This window comes from Amblyraja radiata, chromosome 14, assembly GCF_010909765.2.
Source record: "Amblyraja radiata isolate CabotCenter1 chromosome 14, sAmbRad1.1.pri, whole genome shotgun sequence".
NCBI lineage: Eukaryota > Metazoa > Chordata > Chondrichthyes > Rajiformes > Rajidae > Amblyraja > Amblyraja radiata.
In genome coordinates this window covers 56,541,838-56,556,051 of record NC_045969.1, presented here as the reverse complement: position 1 = coordinate 56,556,051, position 14,214 = coordinate 56,541,838, and the positions used below count along the sequence as shown (strand labels likewise).

Here is a 14,214-nt window from a genome sequence, read left to right as displayed (position 1 = left end):
TCTATATTACCTCAAGCACAAAGCACAACACAATCATGACTTTCTTAAAATAGCTTAAATACTCTTGATATAAAGTCCTGTGGCAGCCGTAATTCACATTGACAGCCGCCGCTGTCACTGAATGAGACCAAAAGGGAGGCCCTTAGATATTACATTTTCTATTAGTTCTGGTGGCCATAATTTCACTTCACTCCAACCATGGGGAAGAAAGTACAGGAGCCTGAGAACTGTGCAAACTGTGAACAGCTTTTTCCCAGCAACATCAGGCTCTTGAACACTACACGACACTAACTTCAGCAACTATGATCTACTTTAGACTGTCTTTGGTTGCACCAAAGTCTTCAGATTTTGCACTATTATGGTTCCCTAGCACCATGGTTATTAATTTATTGTATTTTTAATGATTATATATTATCTCTGTGTTGTTAGTGTTTTTATGTGCCTGTTAAGCAGCAGCTAGTTACCGTTATCGGTACTTATGACAATTAAAAACTCTTGACTTTGATTCTTGACTCTTAATATGATTTTCATAGGAAGACAATTTCAAATTTTTTTTAAGGTTTAATTCCCAAAGGGAAATATCTATATAATTAAAAGTCTCATCTTGACCACTTCCTGTCTGCGCTGTATATTGATTTTAGAAAAAACGCTACAATATATCGCAATGATTTTTGGCCATCTTACTCACAGTCCTCCTCTGCTGAGGCAGCCCCGAGGATTTTTCTGATCGATGAAAAATAAAAAAGTTATGAGTGTTAAAATATCTTGAGATCAGCTGATTGGTCCTCTCGCCTGTCAATCACCACAATGAAGGTAACGCCCCTTCCGGGGGTGGGAACTATAAAACCCCAGATGCCTGGACATGAGTCAATCACTCTGGAAGATCGCAAGGGAGAATCCACAACTGTGATTCTAAGCTGTGAATCAACTGAACTGTGAGTCTGCAATGTTCTTGCAATACATGATTTGTTAGCCCTTAATGACAATGCAATGAATTGTTTGGCAATTTGGTGGCCTTCACTCTGCTTGAAATGCTATGAAATTGAATTTGGTGGCCTGCACTCTGCTTGAAATGCTATGAAATTGTATTTGGTGGACTGCACTCTGCTTGACATGCTATGAAATTGAATTTGGTGGTCTACACTCTGCTTGAAATGCTATGAAATTTAATTTGGTGGCCTACACTCTGCTTGAAATGCTATGAAATTGAATTTGGTGGCCTGCACTCTGCTTGAAATACTATGAAATTGAATTTGGTGGCCTGCACTCTGCTTGAAATGGAATTTCAAGGAATAGCCGTGAGTGAACTGCCAGCCCACCAGCCCCGAGTGACTGATCTGTCAGCCCACCAGCCCTGAGTGACTGAGCTGCCAGCCCACCAGCCCTGAGTGATGAGGCCTGAGTGACTGAGCTGCCAGCCCACCAGGCCTGAGTGACTGAGCTGCCAGCCAAAAAATCCATTCGGCCCACAATCTCCATACTAGCCCTCTGGAAACCAGTCCCTTTGGCCCACAACACCCCATACTCACGCTCCAGAAAGCCCCCCCCCCCCTCTCCCCACTGGCCACCAATATAGGAATTGGTGGAGAGGTGGAAGCGTTGGGAGACCAGCCCTCCCATGTGAACATGGGACCCAACGGGTCCCACTTAGTCTAGTATTCTTTTAAATCTAGCAGAGAGAAAGCAAAAACACACACCAGTACAGAGCTACTCCAGAAATGAAATAGCCAGCAAGCAACAAAATATAATGTATAACGTGTTCAGAGGATTCACATACCCTGTTGGAATAGCCCAATTTCAAGGAGCACAGCAGGAGTTCTTTGCCATGGAAACATTCATCTACCTTCTGATAAATATAAGTAGAAATTTGGTAGTAGTTTTTCTGTTGCATTTAATGGGGAAGAAAGTACTCTGTGGCTTGGGGTTTCTTAAAGATGGAGGCAAAATAAAAGTACTGCAAATAGATATTCGGGTATCTTATCATAGGATCAAGCCTTCTTAGTAGCTAGTCACAGGCACTGACTTCCATTGATGTAATCGATAAACCTCTTCTAATAGAGGCATCCCATCAACATTTTACTTTAGACCTCAGAGATACAGCATGGGAACAGACCCTTCAGCCCACAGAGTCCACAGCAACCAGTGATCGCCCCGTACACTAACACTATCTTACATACTAGGAAAAATTTAAAGAATCCAATTAACCTACAAACCTGTATTTCTTTGGAATGTGGGAGGAAACCGGAGCACTCGGAGAATTCTACATGGTCACAGGGAGAACGTACAAACTACGTACAGACAGCACCTGTAGTCAGGATCGAATCCAGGTTTCTCGCGCTGTAAGACAGTAACTCAACCATTGCACCACTGTCCGCCCTGTGGTATAAAGTTAGTATAAAATTGCCACCAAGGTCTCTCTTAAATGTGCTTGATTTTTTTCCAAAAAGGGTTGTAATACTATGGAAGTCTTCACCTCAGTGGATTGTGAACATTCAGCCACCGAGGATATTCCACTGAGAATTTGGATTGTACACTTTTTTGGATGCCAAAAGAATGTGAGGATATAGGATATCTTCAGTTAATAAATCACACACATGGATTTTAAAATGCAAAGCTAAAAATTGAAAATACTGTACATCAAAAATTTAATCAGATACATAAATCCCATATTGTGCACAAAATGAGATTGTAAACAATACCGGGTGAAAAATATCACAAGAATCATTCGCAAAAGGAGCGGTCATAAATGTAACATATATTTTTGTGATTTCAATAGATTTGATATTTTGCAAACGGTTTTGAAATAATAAAGATGTCGAATACTCGTCCACAAAAAATTCCTTGAAGGTCACTTGACTAAAATTAATCATTAGTCTAAAACTATATACCTGGCCGGTAAGTGATATACTAATATAACAGTGAAAAATCTGGGTCAATTTTTAATGTAATTTTGCACAACAGTTCTCCTTAATAGATTTTAAGTACTTAAATATAGATTCATTGTTCAACAAGTTATAAAAAACATTTTCCTTAATTGGAATTAGCACATTCATTGATTACCAGTACATACGTTCTAAGGCAATTTAGAGTCAGGGTGCTATACAGCACAGAGTTTCTTCTGAACTTTCTTTTCAAATTCACATTGTTCTCTGGTGGTTAATTCCAGCATATCCCTCACCTTCAAACGTTTCTCTATCTCAATATCTGTGAGTACAATTAGTCTGAAGAACAACCCGAAACAGCGCCTATCCATGTTCTCCAGAGACGCTGCCAGAACCACCAAGTTACTCCAGCACTTTGTGTCTTCTTTTGTAAACCACTTTCTTGTTTCTACACCCATCTTTTGGAAAGATCCATTTCAAGTCATCTACCTTCCCCACCTCTGTTCTTGCAATGTCACCTTCCGTAATAAACATTTTCGATATTTTTCGATAATTCAGAAAGTATTTAGACCTCTTCACTTTTTCCACATTTTGTTACGTTACAGCCTTATTCTAAAATGGATTAAATTCTTTTTTTTTAATCATCAATCTATACACAAATACCCATAATATAAAAGGGAAAACAGGTGTTTAGAAATTTGCAAAGTAACTAAAAATAAATAACTGAAATATCACATTTACATATTCAGACACGTCACTCAGTACTTTGTTGAGGCACCTTTGGCAGTGAGTACAGCCTCAAGTCTTCTTGGGTATGACGCTACAAGATTGGCACACATGTATTTGGGTAATGTCTCCCATTCTTCTCTGCAGATCCTCTCAAGCTCTGTCAGGTTTGTATTGTATTGTATTGTTGTATTCAAATTCATTGTCATTGTCTCAGTTAGAGACAACGAAATGAATTTCCCTTACAGGCAGTATCATAAAAATAAAAATAAATAAATAATAATAAATAATAAAACATATTAAAAATAAAATAGAATTTTTAAAAAAGCACAAACACTGAAAGTCCACGACACAACATAACACAGTGGCACCAAGGTGAGGAAGGCACCATAGTCCAGCCAGCCTCCCCTCCGTTCTTCCCAGATTTTCACTCGTGGTCGAGGCCTTCCTAGCACCCGCAGTCGCTGCCCTGGGTGGCCCGATGTTCAGGCCCTCACGCCGGGCTGGTGGAACGCCGACGGTGAACATCCTCCTCCTCAGCGGCCCGGACCTCCCGATCAGCCGCCTCCCGCAGCCGTAGTCCGCAGCTCCCGAGCCCGCAGCTCCCGTGTCCGCAGGCCGAGCTGGGCAGAGTCACAGGACCCCGCGCTGTCCATCAGCGCCGCCCGCGTTGGGAGCTCCGCAAAGGTTGGATGGGGAGCATCGATGCACAGTTATTTTCTGGTCCCTCCAGAGATATTCGATCGGGTTCAAGTCCGGGCTCTGGCTGGGCCTCTCAAGGACATTTACAGACTTGTTACGAAGCCACTCCTGCATTGTCTTGGCTGTGGTCGTTGTCCTGTTGGAAGGTGAACCTCCACCCCAGTCTGAGGTCCTGAATGCCCTAGAGCAGGTCTTCCTCAAGGATCTCTCTGTACTTTGCTCAGTTCATCTTTCCCTTGATCCTGACTAGTCTCCCAGTTCCTGCCGCTGAAAATTTTTCCCACAGCGTGATGCTACCACCACCGTGCTTCACCGTAGGTGTGGTATTGGTCAGGTGATGAGCGGTGCCTCATTTCCTCCAGACGTGACACTTGGCATTCAGGCCAAAGAGTTCAATCTTGGTTTCATCAGACCAGAGAATGTTGTTTAGGTGCCCTTTGGCAAACTCCAAGCGGGCTGTCATGTGCCTTTTACTAAGGCTTCCGTCTGGCCATTCTACCATAAAGGCCTGATTGGTGGAGTGCTGCAGATATAGTTGTCCTTCTGGAAGTTTCTCCCATCTCCACAGAGGAACTCTGGAGCTCTGTCAGAGTGACCATCGGGTTCTTGGTCACCTCCCTGACCAAGGCCCTTCTCCCCGATTGCTCAGTTAGGCCAGGTGGCCAGCTCTATGAAGAGTCCTGGTGGTTTCAAAGTTCTTCCATTTAAGAATGACGGAGGCCAGGAGGCTCTTCGGGACCTGCAATGTTGCAGAAATTGTTTTATACCCTTGTCTCGGAGGTCTACGGACAATTCCTTCGTCTTCATGGCTTGGTTTTTGCTCTGACATGCACTGTCAACAGCAGGACAGGTGTACGCCTTTCCAAATCATGTACATTCAATTTAATTTACCACTTGTGGACTTCAATCAAGTTGTAGAAACATCTCCAGAATAATCAATGGAAACAGGATGCACCAAAGCTCAATTTTGAGTGTCATAGCTAAGGGTCTGAGTACTTTTGTAAATGTGATATTTCAGTTATTTCTTTTTAATTACTTTGTTTGTTCAGTTTCCAGATGTAATTCCTGACCTTGTGTATGAATTCTCTAGCCAATACCAGTTAACCTATACTCATCCTGAACCCCACCAGCTGCTGTCCTCATAAGAGTCTGTTCGGCTCTCCATATTCTCAACAGCAGGTCCTCGTCTCAGGAAACCTTCCTGTCGAAGGGTTTAGCTTCCTCTATCTGCTCCTCTGCTCAGTGTGAACCAGCACCACAGTCATCTCCTACTTAGTTTGTTGTTTAACTCCCATTCTGATTTCAGCCTTCTGCACTGTTTCAACGAAAGGTCCACAGAAGCTGGAGAAGCAAGCTTTCATGAAGTACATCATAAACTTATGAGGTCAACATCAAATTCACTGATAATTCACTGCCTCGACACAGACCATCACAGACATTTCAGACCACCTCTTGCACTATGATGGACATCTTTTTTGGCAGTCTTTTTTCTTTTTACTATCATGCAGAATTTAGTGTAATTTAAGTATAATTTTTTTTTTATGCGTTGTTGGATTCTCCTGTCAGACTGGAGAGGGTGCGGCAAAGGTGGGACTCAGCCGTGACTGCCAACCTGATCAAAGTGGTCTTGTTGCTCCATAGTATTGAGTGACTAAAAATAAAATGGCTTGATATGGGAAAAAAGCATCCTGTAGTGACACAAGTTACTATGGACGAACAGCACCTCCTATTTTGTTGAGGTAGCTTACAAACCAACAGTATGAACATTGAATGGCACTATGTCAAGTAATATCATCTCTCCTTTCATCCATATCCCACCCCCATCTCCATTTCCCAGCTTTCTGTACACTACTCCATCAGTCTAAAGAAGGGTCCCGAACTGAAACATTTCTGTCCATTCCCTCCTGACCTGCTGAGTTCTTCCAGCACTTTGTTTTTTGCTGTAGCAAGGCAAACCACTTATAACACGGGATTCAATGGATAATGGGGGTACACGTTATGGAAATTTTGAAACAGATGGTGTTCTAGGAACACGACCACTCTGTATTGCAGGGTAACTTATAATTCTTAAGCACTTCACAACGGCTGGTAGAATCACGTTTAATGTACAGCAGATGGCGCAAGGGATGAGCAAATGGGGAAGGGATTGAGACACAAGGAGCTGCAGATGCTGGAACCTTGCGAAAAACACAAAGTGCTGGAGTCTGTGGAGGGAATGGACTCTGGCATAACAATGTTGTTCATGTTAACCAAAAGGAATTTAGGCTAATTGCTTCTCATTAGTAAGTACACCTATTGCTTTATGGCTACCAACCAAGAATATATATTTTTTTAATCACTGCAGTGAAGCTTGCTTATTGTAAAACACATTTCAGAACTTTTTGGAATTAATTTCAATAAATCATAAAAGTCTGGAGCCCAAGGTTGACTATGTACCTGAATCTCCAACTGGGTCCATAATTATAAAACTTATATTAAAAGATACAACATGCCCTTAGAGACAAAGAAATCAATTAAAAGGAAGAAAAAATATCCACGGTATACTGTGGGAATATGTTAATTGACTTCAGATTTAGAATGTAATCAAATATAGGACATCGTATAGGTACAGAAATAACAGACTGTGCAGTTTTAAAAAATCAATGCTTATTAAGCTTCAAACCTAAACCTCACCTGACAACTGAAGGTTTAAATCTAACAAAGGGGCAACCAATGATTTTAGTTTAAGATAGAACTCAAAGTGCTGAAGTAACTCAGGCAGCATCTCAGGAGGACATGGCTAGGCAATGTTTTGATTCGGGATCCTTCCCCAGGCTTCAAGAAAGGAACAAAATCTAGAGTCACACAGTACGGAAACACACCCTCTGGTCCAACTTGTCCATACAGACCAAGATGCCCCATCTAGGCTAATCCCATTTGCCCGGATTTGGTCCATATCCCTCTAAATCTATCCTTTCCATGTACCTGTCCAAATGTCTTTGAAACATTTGCAGTAAGTACGGAAAGGTTGGGGGGTGGGGGGATTTTCATTGCTCTCTGTCATCAGGTAAACAAACTAAGCCTGTTTAATCTGGAAATGTATAAGCTTCTAATTTAATACTGTACTACCTTAAAATTATATTTCACATTATGTCAAAGGCTTCCCATCTGTAGTGTAACAGTATGTGTTAATCAGCTTGGTAATTTCATGATTGTGCTGAATATATAGGAATATCCTAGACCATCCTAGACTGCAGCATCACAGTTCCATTTTCAAAAGTTAAAAAACAAATGGACAATCTATCCTTCCCTATTTAAGAATTTCCTGGTTGTTGGACAGAAAATCTAAAATATATTCATGGCAATTTAATACTTTGGTGGTGGGGGGGGGGGGGGGGTCAAGGTCAACTACAGAACGGCAGTGTATAAAATCTCTATCAAACTTACATTGGATTTTGCAATTCATGGCTAATTTATTGAACGTGCAACGTGATAATCGATCCTCAGTATATTGATAATCAGAGGTTTGTCATCACTGCACAAAAATAAAAGAGAATCAAAGTGACATTTTAGAAAACTTTTATTAAATAGTGGATCATACAAATTTGCATGTACCTCTGGCTGTAGGTAACTCAGGGTATGGAACAGAAGATATAATAACAATCTGACTTTTTTTTTGTAAAAATAAATTACTGATAGGTGTTTTCGGTTTCAGGTTTTGTTGTACCAATTCATTGGTATAATAATATGTCCACATAGAGCTTATCTTCATTCACCTCCAAACAGGCAGTGTCGCACACTTAAATTAATTCCAGACACAATCCTGTTCAGGAAATAAAAACATTAATATAAGAAAAATAGCCATGTAATGTAATTACATGTGATTAAGAAGAAATTACAGTAGTATGTTGTACAATTGCTCCAATATTTCTGTAGGTACTCAATGTATGCTTGAATCAAAGTATCCTCAAACCACTTAATCCCATTCGTTTCCATCGGAAGTGCAATCTGGTGCATATTAAAGGTCATTGCGTTTATTCCTTGTAATGAGCATCATCCAGGAATTGAGCTATGGCAAGCAGAAAGCTAAAGAAAAATTGTGTTCTGGGTCACTGGTGCTGAAAAGAACAATATTGTAGCTGCTGCCTGTCATAATTTGTTTCTGACACTCAGGTCATTTACTTAATAAAAAGGAAATACTGTTTCAATTTGAAAGCGCATAAGGTGAACTTTATTGAATCATTCAACATTCAAAATACATTTTTTTGCAGGATCTCAAAGTTACAGCACTACGGAGACCATAAAGAGTGTTACAGACAACGAGTTCAAATAGCTATGTTTGGCTAAAACATAGCAAGAAGCCAGGAGATCATGATCCGCTCCATCAAGCGATGCATTTTGAAAATATGAAGAGGATCAATACTCACCACACACCTCACAAGTGCTGCCTCGTCAGATCTTAAATCCCAATGCCCTCATACATTCTTTGTGAGCTTCAATTAAGTGTTTGCAGTTCTCCTCCCCTTTCTCAATAATACTGGAAAGAAATAAAAGTAGGTTGGTTCAAATTACAACAGAAAAACAACCATGGACAATCTAAATGCATCAGTATGCATTTCAGAATGAAACACCCAAATCTCCTTTATATATTTTCTGCCATCACCTTTTACCACATGTCTTATCCTTTTATACAGTAACTGTGCCTTGTGGGACAGGCTAAAGTCAACAGACAATTAAAAAGCAATGGGTGGGGACAGTTATGTGGAAATTACAAACACATTCAATTTCAACTGTGACCATGATAGGACATATGGAAGGTTAAGGGTTACAGAGTTAAGGAGATAGTCTGTAAGGAGTTGACAGCAATTACGTGTTCTCTGCAAGAATAGGAACCATATAAACATTGATGCGGACAATTCAGATTAAACATACAATTTAAAGCATGACAGAGCTGACTAAGGGAATTGGAAACTAATAGAACAAGATAGGATAATGCATTCTGGATGATAAAGTATAATTATTTTCTTTCTATATTCTTCTGTGAGAAACATTGTAGAATACATTATAATACATGCATTTTATAATATTTTATCTTTCTCTCAAAAATGTTATTTGCTGTAAAATAGCTACCACAAATAATCAGCAAGAGTATTCACACCACAAGGTTTATCAGCAAATCAGCAACATGTACATGTTTTTTCAAATCACACGTCAACAATTATGCAAAAAAAAAATTCAGGTAGAGAAATCAATTTTAGCTCACTTCAGTTTCTCCAGTTTACAAAGGAAACTTAGATTATCTTAGAATATCGCATTTTTCCTCACACCCACAATCTTTCAGTCATGGCAGCAATCTTATAAATGGCATCAGTCTTCTTTACCCATCACTCACATATCTATCATGTTAATCTGGTTCTACTGTAAATAAAATTGATTAATTTACCGAGAATTTACACCAATACTTGAAATATTGTAGATTGCAGATTATGAAATAGGAATACCGTATTAAAAGAGCCAAGTGGATCACTGCATTTCATTGTGAGAATAACCACAATTTCTGCAGTCTAAAATTCGAGGGATGGAATCTTATATCTCAAAGGAAAAACTAAGTAAAGACCAATATCATTTAAGTATTATATGAAGCATTTTTTTAAAAACATCTGCTTTATTTGGTGTATACCACAAGGTGTCTACAACATTGCTGAGCTTGGCCTCCTCCCAAGGTAACATCTAAATTTACCACCGACAATCATAGAACACTACACCACAGGAACAGGACCTTCAGTCCACGATGTATGTGCAGAATATGATGCCATGACCAACTCTTATTTGCCAACACATAATCCATATTGCACCGAAGATAGACACAAAATACTGGAGTAACTCAGGGGGATAGGCAGCAGCTCTGGAGAGAAGGAATGGGTGATGTTTTGGGTCGACACCCTTCTTCAGACTAGTCAGTGAAAGGGAAAGGAAAAGGAAACAGCATCTAATATTTTGCTTGGGCAGCTTCCAACCCAGTGATATGAGTATTGATTTCTACAACTTCAAGTAACCCCTGCACTCTCTCTCCATCCTTCCCCCACCCAAGTCGCACCAGGTTCCCGTTCTCACATAACAGCTAACAATGGCCTATTTCCTTTATCATTGTTACTTTTTTGCATATCTTTCATTCATTTGTTCTATATCACTAGACATCACTGTTTACATCTCCTCTGCCTCTATCCATATTGCTACATTCCCTGCATATCCATGACATTCTACTTTTCCTGCACAAGGATCAATGTAACATTCTCGGCTCCATCATAGGTGTAGGGTGTCGCTGGCTGGCAGGTTGGTGAAATAGTATTCTAATCTACCAGAAGCCTCTCCTGCTTGGCTGTACCCTTACCGGTCACAAGTCTGAAGAAGGGTCTCGACACGAAACGTCATACATTCCTTCTCTCCAGAGATGCTGCCTGTCCCACTGAGTTACTCCAGCATTTTGTTTCTACCTTTCGATTTAAACCAGCATCTGCAGGTCTTTCCTACACAAGATAATATTTGTTGCATAAATATACTTAAACACCATAATTAAAAACAGCATGTCATGGAAATCTAAACATTTTCTGTCAACTACCTTCCTCCAGCTGCATCAACACAAACCCATGTTATTTTTTCTGCAGATCTTCCATTTTGACCCACTTTCTTAAATAGATGCCATCTTCTGCCTTTGGCTTCCTCTCTAATCTTGCTGCTTTGCTAACCTTGATGCCTTGGCAATAATGTTGCAATAATAAAACTATTCATCTTAACATATGTCGTATCAAATAAAGTTGATCTTCCATCAATACTCTTGTACATCTGCCTATATACCCACCCACTTCTATATTATTTTCCTAACTTCAACCTTTCTTTACATGAATACTCCATGTAGTTTTAGATTTCCCATACACAGTGCCCTCCATAACGTTTGGGACAAAGACCCATCATTTATTTATTTGCCTCTGTACTCCACAATTTGAGATTTGTAATAGAAAAAAAATCACATGTGGTTAAAGTGCACATTGTCAGATTTTAATAAAGGCCATTTTTATACATTTTGGTTTCACCATGTAGAAATTACAGCTGTATTTATACACAGTCCCCCCCATTTCAGGGCACCATAATGTTTGGGACACATGGCTTCACAGACGTTTGTAATTGCGCAGGTGTGTTTAATTGCCTCCTTAATGCAGGTATAAGAGAGCTCTCAGCACCTAGTCTTTCCATCACTGTTGGAAACTTTTATTGCTGTTTATCAACATGAGGACCAATGTTGTGCCAATGAAAGTCTAAGAAGCCAAGTGAGAAGCAAGAATAAAACTATTAGAGACATCAGCCAAACCCTAGGCTTACCAAAATCAACTGTTTGGAACATCATTAAGAAGAAAGAGAGCACTAGTGAGCTTACTAATCGCAAAGGGACTGGCAGGCCAAGGAAGACCTCCACAACTGATGACAGAAGAATTATCTCTATAATAAAGAAAACTCACCAAACACCTGTCCGACAGATCAGAAACACTGTTCAGGAGTCGGGTGTGGATTTGTCAATGACCGCTGTCCGCAGAAGACTTCATGAACGGAAATAGAGGCTACACTGCAAGATGCAAACCACTGGTTAGCTGCAAAAATAGGATGGCCCGGTTATAGTTTGCCAAGAAGTACTTAAAAGAGCAACCACAGTTCTGGAAAAAGGTCTTGTGGCCAGATGAGTAAGATTAACTTATATCAGAGTGATGGCAAGAGCAAAGTATAGAGGGGAGAAGGAACTCCCCAAGATCTAAAGCATACCACTTAATCTGTGAAACACGGTGGTGGGGTGTTATGGCCTGGGGTACTGGCTCACTTATCTTCATTGATGATACAACTGCTGATGGTAGTAGCATAATGAATTCTGAAGTATAGACACATCGTATCTGCTCAAGTTCAAACAAATGCCTCAAAACCCATTGGCCTACAGTCCCATACTGCGAAAGCAACAAAGGAGTTTTTCAAAGCTACAAAACGGTCAATTCTTGAGTGGCCAAGTCAATCACGTGATCTGAACCCAATTGAGCATGCTTTTTATATGCTGGAGAGAAAACTGAAGGACTAGCCCCTAAAACGAGCATAAGCTAAAGATGGCTGCAATGCAGGCCTGGCAGAGCATCACCAGATAAGACACCCAGCAACTGGTGATGTCCATGAATCGCAGACCTCAAGCAGTCATTGCATGCAAAGGATATGCAACAAAATACTAAACATGGCATTGCTGTGTCCCAAACATTATGGTGCCCTGAAATGGGGGGACTATGTATAAACACAGCTGTAATTTCTACATGGTGAAACCAAAATATATTAAAAGAGCTTTAAATAAAATCTGACAATGTGTACTTTAACCACATGTGATTATTTTTCTATTACACATCTCAAATTGTAGAGTACAGAGGCAAATAAATAAATGATGGGTCTTTGTCCCACACATTATAGAGGGCACTATAACCAGTATAGTACTGAACAAGAGCCCTTGAATTAAACACGTGATGCGCAATGCCATGGCTGGTCCAAGGTATCACATACAGTTTGCACCTCTCCTTAAGTAATGATTGGTGTCGCGATCTTGATATTGCTTGGCGTGGAAGAACTTTAAAAAATTCAGAATGATAGAATCCACAGTCAGGCAATACTTTAACGCATTTCACTTAAAAACAACGAATACTCTGTTATAATAAATGCCTTGGCAAATATTATTTGCGAAGTTTGGATCCCATCAGATGTCATTGCTTTCCCCAAAACTTGAAGTATGCAGGCAGGCAATGTGAAAACCTATCCATCTAGTGATGAACACGGCATTAAATTAATTATATTTGGGAAAATATGGAAACTGGAGTCAACTTTAAAGCAGATAAACATTAAGCAGCGAGATGAAGATATAAATAGAGGAAGTAGACGTCACATTACCAGGTATCCCTGACTTTTTTGGTCTCAGGACACGCACAACATGGTTTCAAAGGTTTCTTCTCTTCGGCGTGTCCAGAAGACACCGTCCCCAAGGGTGTTGCCGCTGTTAATTCAGACATCTTGGTCTGATGTTATGCTTAATCACTTAATTTATTTTTTCGCACAAATTAATTAATTTATTCCCTTTCCACCTTCAAGCGTCCTGACAGCGACAATTTCAATCCTACGCGACGAGTCTTACAGTGGGGAAGACCAGGGGAGCTCTGAGCTTGACCAGGGGAATTCTGGGATACGTAGTTCAATGTGAGACCAAATCTGCAATGAGCACTGCGTGCGTGAACTACACATTCCAGAGCACATCGCTCATGAGTTGCACGGATATCCGCGTGTTGCAGCGAGTATGACGATGTTCACTGTTCAGTGATGATACTTGAAGGTGTAATTCTTCTAATTATATAATGTGCGTTGTTTATTATTTTTGCAAGCAGTGCAAATATAAGTTGGAATTATTTTCTGAGAAACATGAAAACTTCTAAAACATGTACCTCTTGTTTATTCTACTCTACGCGTGCACACATGTCAACACACGTACGCTGCTTTGCCCCAGGGCAAGATGATTGCCAGCCATTTCTAACCCCCTGCCTATTTGCAGACCGCTCTGTCTGGCCCCAGCCTCCTGCATTGGCAGTGTGAGGCTTGGGTAGCCTACAGCCCACCGGCATGGACATTACCCCAGTCCCCCTCCTGATTTAACCGGTTCTTCGTACGCACACCTTTCTTTCCACTGCCCCCATCACCCAATGCCTTTCCCCTCCTTCTGCTCATCATCTACGTTTACACCCTCTGAGTTCTTTCTTCAGAAATAATTTGGAATAATTCCAGAATAAATCAAGACTGGTGTGGAATGATGAAATACATTTAAAACAAGTAGAGACAAAATAACTCACAAAAAACATTTGCCAGA

At 40.3% G+C, this 14,214-nt stretch overlaps 1 protein-coding gene across 1 annotated transcript; it reads right to left on the bottom strand.

Annotated features, from left to right (window-relative positions):
* Positions 1-7,851: 7,851 nt before the first annotated feature.
* Positions 7,852-13,529, bottom strand: LOC116980817 (cytochrome c oxidase copper chaperone). The gene is made up of 3 exons (XM_033033417.1): positions 13,251-13,529; positions 8,717-8,826; positions 7,852-8,112 (listed from the first exon to the last, which is right to left on the bottom strand). The coding sequence occupies exons 1-2, from the start codon at positions 13,367-13,369 to the stop codon at positions 8,742-8,744; spliced, it is 204 nt and encodes a 67-aa protein (XP_032889308.1). The 5' UTR covers positions 13,370-13,529; the 3' UTR covers positions 7,852-8,112; positions 8,717-8,741.
* Between the last annotated feature and the right edge of the window lie 685 nt (positions 13,530-14,214).